General features: G+C 50.3%; 1 protein-coding gene across 4 annotated transcripts; it reads left to right on the top strand.

The window, feature by feature from the left end:
• Nucleotides 1-2,058: 2,058 nt before the first annotated feature.
• On the top strand, nucleotides 2,059-9,230 carry GJB1 (gap junction protein beta 1). Of its 4 annotated transcripts, none has more exons than XM_036898242.2 (2): nucleotides 2,059-2,188; nucleotides 7,750-9,230. In XM_036898242.2, exon 2 carries the CDS (start codon nucleotides 7,766-7,768, stop codon nucleotides 8,615-8,617), a length of 852 nt encoding a protein of 283 aa, XP_036754137.1. In that variant the 5' UTR covers nucleotides 2,059-2,188; nucleotides 7,750-7,765; the 3' UTR covers nucleotides 8,618-9,230. The 4 variants fall into 4 exon arrangements, with proteins under 4 accessions (XP_036754137.1, XP_036754135.1, XP_036754136.1 ...); XM_036898240.2 differs by lacking the exon at nucleotides 2,059-2,188 and adding an exon at nucleotides 2,607-2,687; XM_036898241.2 differs by lacking the exon at nucleotides 2,059-2,188 and adding an exon at nucleotides 4,843-4,998.
• The last annotated feature ends 575 nt before the right edge of the window (nucleotides 9,231-9,805 follow it).

Raw genomic sequence — 9,805 nt, forward strand, 5'->3', positions numbered from 1 at the left:
TTTGGTTTGATGTTTGAGTCACTGGAGAAAGCAGGCTTATGTTTAAGGCCTCTTATCTTGTATGTGTCAAGATCTAATGAAGATCTCCCTGAGTGAATCTGAGGAAATAAGCAGGCTGATGCAAAATTAAAAATATTCCCCTAAAACATCCTCTGGAGGAGGAAAGTCTGCTTAGAAGTCAAGGCAAAAGCTGATTTTAGCTGCTTACCAGGAGCACATGGATTTACATTGCTCATTGTAATACAGCTTTCCTTCTCTGCTCTCCATTTTCCTGCCCTTTTTCCCTCCCGTGCCTCCCTTCTTCTTTCTGTCTCCTCCCCTTTCCTCTCTATCTTCTTGCAGCAGCACCCCATCCAGAAGATGTGTTCATGTAGCAGTAAATGGGTGGAGGGCAAGTCTATTCTAGCAACGGTATTTTTCATACAGCTACAAACTATTCAAATAGACTTCCTGTAGCCTAGAACTACAAACACCCTAGAGAAACCCTGCCAGAACTCCAAAGAACAATGAGTACACACTGATACTGACCTGTAGTTTCCCTTCCTTGGAGCTCTGCTATAAGAGCTCTGTCTTCTGGTCAAACAGGTCTGCCCACCATTCCCTAAACACATCTCACAGCTCCTGTCACCTGGAATGCTTGGCCTGGCCATCTCCTGTCTGCCCCTTGTCCAGCTCGGCCTCTTCCATTAAACCTACCCTTTCTCCTACATTTGAATGCCTTCTGGCACTTCATATCTACATAAGATATTGAGGACGTGCTCTCTTGTTGAAGGTACTCAGGTACCTGTCACATCTCTCTTGCTAGATTAGAATCTTCTAGAGTCAGGGACTGGCTCTTACACAGATTCTCAGTGGGACCTGTAGAGCTCATCAGCTGGGATGGAGTGGCTAAATGAATAAGTTCTGGAACCAGACTGCCTGGGTTCAAATCTAGCTTTTTTATTAGCTGGGTGACCTCAGTTATGTCACTTAACCTCTGTGTGCCCTAATTTCCCTGTAACACAGGAATGCTAATAATGCTTACTGCATAGGGTTATTTTGAGGATCAAACAAAGTAATACTTGTACACACTTTGAACCTTTCACACACTAGGTACTCAAGATATGCTACTCCTATTTATCCACTCCAACCTGTACTCTCAGCAGGAATTGCCAAGTGCAACGAATAACATTCAGCCTGTGCCCCCTACCCCCCGCTGTGTCTAGCTCAGTTTTGCCTTATATTGAGTTTACCAAACACTCTCTAAAGAAGGTGCCCACCTGACTTAAAATGCTCTTCATACTTTCAGCCTCTTAGCTGACTGACAGTATCTTCCACAGCCACCCAACACAGTCCTCCTTTCTGCCTTCCAGACATGCCCTGCACATTCCTACCTCTGTGCCCTTACTGGTACTCTTCCTCCTCCCTGGAATGCTAGCCCTACCCTTCCCCTTTCCAACTCCCACCCAACCCTTACTTCTCCACTCAAGCCTCACCTCCTCTAAGAAGCCTTCCTTAATAACTTCCATTTATTCTCATCTTCCCCTTCTTCAAACTCCCTGAGCAGTCAAGGTCAGCAGCACGTAACTGAACATACACTGATGTTCTTCATGGCAACTTGTTGAGTCTTGGTCTTCTCTCCTCAGGCAGTTGACAAATTCCTAAGAACAGTTGGGATACTCTCCCGTCTTCTGCCACCTGTCCCCAGCATGTATCCAGGACTGGGGACCCAATAGGTGCCTAGTAAAGACTCAGGGATTAATGGATCCATTTGCCCGGGTTTGGCCAAGGGAAGCTGAAGCTCACACTCTCTTTCTGGCAGTGAACTCAGGCTGGGATGTAGGGCAGAAGGCAGGGGCCTTTGTTCATTTCTTCACTGCCAGTCAGGCCACAGAACTAACAGGGTCTTCGGGTAAGCCCTCCTACAAATTGGACTGACCCCTCAGTTAATGGTTGACATTCTTTGTTTGCCTTAATGATTGCCAAGATCTGTTGTTGCACGTGATACACTTTGCGGCTCAACTGCCTTGATCCCTGAGGGTAGAAGGCAATTTTTGAAGCAGTTTTAGGATTCTGGGATGGGATTGGAAATACTTTGATCCACCCCCAGCCACTCAGGTCATGGACAATCAGCAGAGGGTCAAAGAGCACCCTGCTCCTGCCTTATCGGGGAAGCACTGCCATTCCCTACCTTGACCTCAAGGTGCCAGTAAGCATTGCCCATGACTATTTCTCCCCCCACAGTCTTACCGTTTTATAGTCAGGGACTGTAAGGGATGGAAAGGAGGGCACCCAGGGCTGAGGCCTTCTCTGCAGCTTGCCCACAGGTTGTGTCTGCCTGTGGCCAGGAGCTAGAGGAAGGCTGAAGGCTGTTGGTGAGCCCAGGCCCAGCTCAGCCTCCCAGATGGGCTAAATATGGGCACATGGGTGTCAATGATGCCTCTCTCTGTCTGAGACAGGGCAGTAATTCCAGGCTATGTGTTCTGTCTTTCTGAACCCATTGGGAGCTCAGGGGACCGATCTCATTTAATGACTGTGTGGAAGGAGGAGGGCTGGTTAATGTTTGTCTGGTTCCTCTTGGGCTGTGGGCCATATCTGGCTCCGGCCCCTGGGCTTTTGGTCCCTCCCCTGAACTGGGCTGACAGTGCCTAGTGGCATAGTGCAGACACGCCTGCAGACACTCTCTGGGAAAGGGAAGCAGCAGCCAGGTGAGGAAGCTTGGGGGTGAGGGAGGTATACCAGGTGGGAGCGGTGTGGCACAGGGTGTGGGGGCAGAAACGGAGGCTGGGGAGAGACCCAGGTCTTGCCTTCTTTTGACCTCAGCACTCAGACCCTTAGATCCCTTCTGTTCTTTCCTCTGAGCTGGGGTGAGGCCCCTCCTGCCAAGTGCCACGCTTGCTTAGCCTCTTTCTGTAGCTCCCAACTCTTATCTTCTTTCCGGGCTCAAACTTGCTTCTCTCAGTCTTTTTTTCTGAGCCAAGGATTCCCCTCATCCCCACAGGGCCAAATGCCTGAGAAGACTCAAGGGGCCCCCAAGGCACAGGGTGGCCAAGTTTGTCTCTTTAAGACATTCCCTGCCACATAAGGTTAGGGCTTGGTGGGTCTGCTGGGCACTGCTAGGGTTTTCTTCCCTGATTAGTAAACCAGACACACCACCAGCATGGGGACTGCAGACAGATGAATAAAGTGCCCTTGGTGGGCACAGGGAGCTAGGCAATGGGGCTGAGATTTGGGAATGTACACCTCCATTTTCTTGAGGGAAGTAGGCAGACTCTAGCTGAGCTTTGAGTAAGACGATTGGGAGATTGAAAGGAGGGGTAGCTCCCCAGCTGCTTGAAAGTTGTTCCAGCTGTTGGGAATGGCACGGCATAATGCATGGACTTAGGAAATGAGATAGGAGAACATAAACAAGCGGGGCTTGAAGGGAGAGAAGGCTGAGGATGCCACACAGCAATGGGGAAAGGGCTTGGGCTTTGGTGAGGGGCCAACATGAGTTCTAATGTGAGCTCCAGCACTTGCTTACTGGCTGTGTGGTAAGTTATTCAGCTTCTTTGCGCCTCCACTGCCTAGTCCATGAAATGAAGACAATAACCTACAGCTCGCAGGGTTGTGAGGATGAGAGTTAATGAACAGACAGCTCCTACAACACAGTAGGCATTCCATAAATGGTGGCTGTTATAGAGGCCCAAGTAGAGAACAACAGGAAGTCAGAAGTTGATGGAGGAGCAGGAGGTTGTGGTCCAAACAGTGATTAAGAAAGCTGCCATTCGCTGGAGTTCCATGAAAAGACCGTGGCAGAGTGAGGGAAGAAGAAAATCGGACTGATCTAGGCTCGCCCTGGCCCAAGTCTGGCCACAGAATACATATGGCAGGGTAGAGAGGACAAGGGCCAGACCGATCTGCTGTGGAACCACAGGGAAGAGACAGGGAAGAGAAGCAGGGGGAAAGGAAGAGGGCTGGGGTTTGGTCTTAGCCATGCCAAAGTGATGAATGCAGCCTGAAATTCAAAAGGCAATCTCAAAGAGAGCCCCCTGTCCTTTCCTGGCCAAAGGCTGTCTGTGAAATGGAGGAGGAAGAGTGGAGTCTGAGGCTGAACACAACCTCATCTAGCCCAGCCAGGCCCTTCTTCCCCAAACCAAAAAACATAAGGATTTCCTGTAGTTAGAAGGAGGGACAGGGAAGGAGGGGTGCCCAGAAAGAGAGAGGGGTCTTGATGTCCACACATGCATGCGTAGGGGAGCAGGTGTGCATGCATGAGTGTGTGTGTGTATGCCCGCACACACAGGCACACGTGGGAAAGGATATACATTTTTGAGTTGTGGCCCTAGTCTCGGTTAGAATGCAAAGTCCTTAAAGGAAGTGAGTCCACCACAGGCAGTGTAATGTACAAAGTCTTTGGGGTCAAAGGAAAATAAATTTGAAACTCGACTCTACCATTTAGCAGCAGTGCAGTTGCCATTGAGGCAAGTTATTTAACATCTCTGAGCCTCACTTTCCTTGTCTGAAAAATGTGGATAATATTACAAGCTGTTGTAAGGACTAAGTATCATCTGAGTTTGAACTGTGCTTGAGTGGCGAGGATGAGGCCAGAGCCTGATGTGACCAGAGAAGTCTTGTCTAATTACACAGGAGAGCAAAACATGCCTGGAGCAACACAGAGTATATCAATACCTGGACTTTAACCCAAAGTCACAAAAACGGTTTGGATTTCAAAATCAGGTCACTCCCCTGGCTGCTTTTAAAGTGAAACCTTTGAGGAATTTATGTTGACAAAGGGATCAGCTCTCCTTCCAAAGGGAAGAGCAAAGCTTGAGCTCTCAGTGCCTATACAAGAGTCTTTAGGGGCCCTGGAGGGAGCTACTGGCTATGTCCCAGGGGGCTCAAGAAGATGAGACGCAGAGAGCTACCAAAACCTAGAAACTCAGCAGTGGCCAGGTTGTCTGTGGGGTACCCCTGAGGAGCAGAGAGAAAGGAACAGCTGAACTTTGCTTTGGAGCCTGAGAAAGCAGCCCAAGAAAGGTAAGGAAGGAAAAACAGAACAAATCAGGTGGCAGCAGAGAGCCCTGGGAAGGAAGGAGAGGAATAAGTGCTGTCATTTGATAGGAAAGGGGGAAAGGGTTAGAAGAGAATAAAAGCCAGGCCAGTTTTGAAAATCTTTTTCTAAAAACACTCACAGGAAGGAAAATTCTAATTCTAGCCATGGTGGTAGGACTTATGGGAAAGAGTATGGGTTCTGGAGTCAGCTCGGCCTGGCTCAAACCCCAGTTTAATTACATGCTGACTGTGTGACCCTTGTGACCCCTGGACAAGTCCCTTCACCTTTCTTTACCTCAGTTTCCTCATCTGTTACATGAAGATTCAAAATGACACCTAACTAATGGGGTTATTCATGGGCTTACTTGAGACAGTGTGTGTACAAGGGTCTGGCATGGAAACACCTGCTCGGTAAAGGGTTATGCTTAACAATGCTCCTTGGCCCCCTGGTTTTGTATCCAACATGTCTCACTGGAGGAATCATTTTCTTTAGAGCCGACCATGCTGCCTCCCATAGCATCCCTGCTTTCCGAATCCCAGGCTTGGGGCAAAGGGCACCCGTGTCCCTGCCTCCCCACACTGGTTTAAACCCACAGCATGGACTCACTAAGGCTTTTTTTTTCTTCATTAAATCAAGAAACCTTGTTCAGAGAAGTTCAGAGGAGTCCTGTGGACCATGCCTTCATCTCCTAGTTTGTTTCATCCCATTCCCCAACTTTCCCAGTCACTAATCTCCTGCCCCTTCGCCAACAAGAGAGAGTGGACTGCCCAGAACTGGCCGTGGGCCTTTTGCCACAGCCACTGCCCCTGCACTGGTGGCAGGAAATGGTGCGCCTGTGTGGCCTCCTCTCAGTTCCCAGCTTCCAGTGCCATCTCTCTACTACTTAATGGCAGAAGTGGTGGGAGGTGAGGGAGGCTTTCTCTGCCTGCCTAAGGGATAGAGGGGAATTTCTTCCCTGGAGCAATTGGCAAGCTCAGGAAGCCAGGAGGTTAGAATGTATACCTAATGCTGGGGGCAGGGTCAAACAGTCTGTTCTATCCAGATGGACACTCTAGGTCAACAACAGCATTACTAAGAAAAAAAGAGGGCTATTGCATTTGATAGACCACCTGGCCCTCCTCAAGCAACAATGTTTTCTTTTCCTGATTCGTTCTTCCTTACCTTGATCACCAACTATGAAACAGGAGCCAGGCTAAGAACTTTTGCTTGCTTCACTGAACTTCACGATAACCCTGGGTATTCACCCTAGTTACAGATGAACAAGCCGGCTCAGAGAAAGTCAGTAATAAGCCCATGATTGTACTGGGATTCAAACCCAAAACCATGGAACTCCTACCTATTCCATCTTCTAAACTTCTGTTTGCTTGGTTACCTTTTGCTTTTTCCTTCAGCTTGTACTCACTATATGCCCTCCTCTCCACCCTCTGTATGGGTTCCCTTTCCTGAAGTTCAAGGAGGGATGGTCAGCATTTGCTCCATGACACTGGAGCTGGAATGTACTCATGGGTTTCATCCACTTACATGTTTCTTATGCTTTTATGGGTAGTATTAACTCTTGCTTTTTTTGTTGTTATTAATAATGGCTAGCCTTTGTTTTTCCTGACACCATCTTAGTGTACTGTGAAAAGTCTAGACTGCTGCCTCAGATACTTTTGTGTTTCATCTTACTCTATACTTCCTAGCTGTGTGACTTTGAGTTGAGTTACTTAACTTGTCTGAGCTTCAGCTTCCTCATGTGGAAAGACTGAGGTAACGGACCTTAGAAGCTTGCTAAGTGGGGCAAAAGAAAGACTGTGTGGGAAAAAGCTTAACATGATTCCTGCCTTCATAAATATGAGCTCCCTTTCCTCTCTTCTAGCTCTCCCATACCCTGGAGAGAATCTAAGCCTAGGAAAAATCCTGCTGACCCTATGTTCCTAGCTGGGTCAGGGGGGAGGGCCTCAGCCCAGAGCCTCCTGGTCCCTTGGGGTCCCCTTTTACATGCACCTGTCTTTGTTCCATCTCACCCAGTCCCAGCCATGGCCATTCTTCTGGCGGGGCCTTGGGGCGGGTGCGGCGATGGACCGGGCGGGCACAGAACAGGTGGGTGCAGGCTGGGTGTCCGGCTCTGGGACACAAGTGCTCTGTGTGTAGGGTGGGCGGAAGTCAGGGCGTTTGATCTGAATTCTAAAGGGTGTTGTTCAGAGCCCTACAAAGGTTCCATTGTGCAGACACTGGGTATAAAGCAGCATATGACTCCCCAGCACCGGGCGGCGTTGAATTGGGACGCAGGCGCGGACCCAGGGGCCACTCCCCCTGCACAGACATGAGACCATAGGGGCCCTGTCTGGGTGGCCTCAGGGATAGGCGCTGCCCAAGGTAATGGGGCTTTGTTGGGTTGGCCCCAGGTCCAGAGTTAAGGAGCCGGGGGCTGGGGAGCTAAAAAGGATGGCTGATGGCAGAACAAAATGGACCTGGTAAAGAAAGGGGCTGGAGAGGAAAGAATATTGGACGAAAATGAAGAAGAGAGATGGGGCTCAGGGAGTTCAAGTCAAGTGAGGAGGAGGAGGAGGAGGAGGAGGAGAAGGAGGAGAGGCTGGCAAAGGAGATGGGGTGATGAGGAAAGCTATGGCTGTCCTTCCTTTCCTGCCACTGGCTCTGGGAAGGGGTGAGGTTGGGGGGTGTCAGGCAGTGTCATGGTGCCTGGCTTTCTGCTCCAGCTTCCTGCCAGCTTGTTTGTGGCTCCTGTTTTGCAGGTGTGAATGAGGCAGGATGAACTGGACAGGTTTGTACACCTTGCTCAGTGGCGTGAACCGGCACTCTACTGCCATTGGCCGAGTGTGGCTCTCGGTCATCTTCATCTTCAGAATCATGGTGCTGGTGGTGGCTGCGGAGAGTGTGTGGGGTGACGAGAAGTCTTCCTTCATCTGCAACACCCTCCAGCCCGGCTGCAACAGCGTCTGCTATGATCACTTTTTCCCCATTTCCCATGTGCGTCTCTGGTCTCTGCAGCTCATTTTGGTTTCCACCCCAGCTCTCCTGGTAGCCATGCATGTGGCTCACCAGCAGCACATAGAAAAGAAAATGCTGCGACTTGAGGGCCATGGGGACCCCCTTCACCTGGAGGAGGTGAAGAGGCACAAGGTCCACATCTCAGGGACACTGTGGTGGACCTATGTCATCAGTGTGGTCTTCCGGCTGCTGTTCGAGGCTGCCTTTATGTATGTCTTTTATCTGCTCTACCCGGGCTATGCCATGGTGCGGCTTGTCAAGTGTGACGCCTACCCCTGCCCCAACACGGTAGACTGCTTCGTGTCCCGCCCCACTGAGAAAACTGTCTTCACGGTCTTTATGCTGGCCGCCTCAGGCATCTGCATCATTCTCAACGTGGCTGAGGTGGTGTACCTCATCATCCGGGCCTGTGCCCGCCGAGCCCAGCGCCGCTCCAATCCGCCCTCCCGCAAGGGCTCGGGCTTCGGCCACCGCCTCTCACCTGAATACAAGCAGAATGAGATCAACAAGCTGCTGAGCGAGCAGGACGGCTCCCTGAAAGACATACTGCGTCGAAGCCCAGGCAGTGGGGCCGGGCTGGCCGAGAAGAGCGACCGCTGCTCGGCCTGCTGAGGCCACACACCAGGCAACCTCCCATCCTGCCCGCCCCTGGCCAGGGCCTGGCCCTCCTTCTCCCCTGCCTGCCCACAGGCCTCTGCCTGTGAGGGATCGCTCCACCCACACCTCCCTTCCCTGCCTCCATGTCCCTTTCCCCAGAGCTTTCCATCTGAGGGGCTGAAGGGGCGGGGAGCTGGAGGTCACCCACCCCAGTGCTCATAGCTGGTGGGGGTGTGGGCAGCTCTTGTTCACTGGACCCCTTCCTCTTCCCAACCCCTCTCCTGGGGACCCTGGGGACAAGAGATGGGATGTTCTGACAGCATCTCCAATTGTGAAACTAATCTTAACCCCATGTTGTCAGAGACCCTATTTCTGGAGTCACATCAGTGGGGAGGGATGTGAGTGAGTGCAGTGGAGGAGGGTGATGTGAACAAGTGGGTGGAGAAGGGAGGGTAGCGCACACAAGGAGGAAGAAGGGAAAAGGAAGACCTGTCTGAAGCAGGGAACTAGGGAGGGAGAAGCAGGCAGATAAGTCTGAGTGGGGGGTGGTCAGAGCTGTCTTTGCCTCTAGTCCCCAAGGCCTCTCTCTGCCTGAAATGTTACACATTAAACAAAATTTTAGAGTAAATGTAGAGGTGGCTTGTGTGTTTGTCAAGTTCTTTATCCTGCAACCTCTGACCTCCCCCTGGATGAGCTGGCCATGGGTCTTTGCTGATCAAGAAAGGAATGAGTAACAGAAATAACAACTTGAGTAGCTGAAGCTGCAGAGAAGGAGAGGCTCTCCCTCCCAACCCCACAAAACCAGCCTCTGAGCCATGTTCTCCTGTTCTCTGTTGTTCGGGTTTCGGGTTTTGTTCTGTTTTGTTTTACTTTTTCATTTTTTAATAACAGCTTTATGGGGATCAAATTTGCTTACCCCCTTCCTCTAATTTTATTTTATTTTTTCATCCATTTAAGTACATAGCATGTTGCTGAGTTTCAGACTTTGTGTGCATTTTTGTAAGCATGACCACAATATATTATAAAACATTTACATCACCTCAGAAAGTTTCCTTGGGCCTCTTGCCCAATTTTAGAAAGATTAAAATGACAGCTTCCTCTAGAGAGATAGGAAAAGATAGAGAAATTTCATAAGTCCAAGAAAGTAGCACACATTACCTTGGCAAGGGCCCCTTCCCCACACTCCTGGGAGAAATAGTCCCC

This window comes from Manis pentadactyla, chromosome X (genome assembly GCF_030020395.1).
Source record: "Manis pentadactyla isolate mManPen7 chromosome X, mManPen7.hap1, whole genome shotgun sequence".
In the NCBI taxonomy this organism is placed as follows: domain Eukaryota; kingdom Metazoa; phylum Chordata; class Mammalia; order Pholidota; family Manidae; genus Manis; species Manis pentadactyla.

What these genes read in the sequence shown, in the direction of transcription:
- GJB1 (XM_036898242.2), top strand. Translation starts at nt 7,766, where the DNA reads ATGAACTGGACAGGTTTGTACACCTTGCTCAGTGGCGTGAACCGGCAC.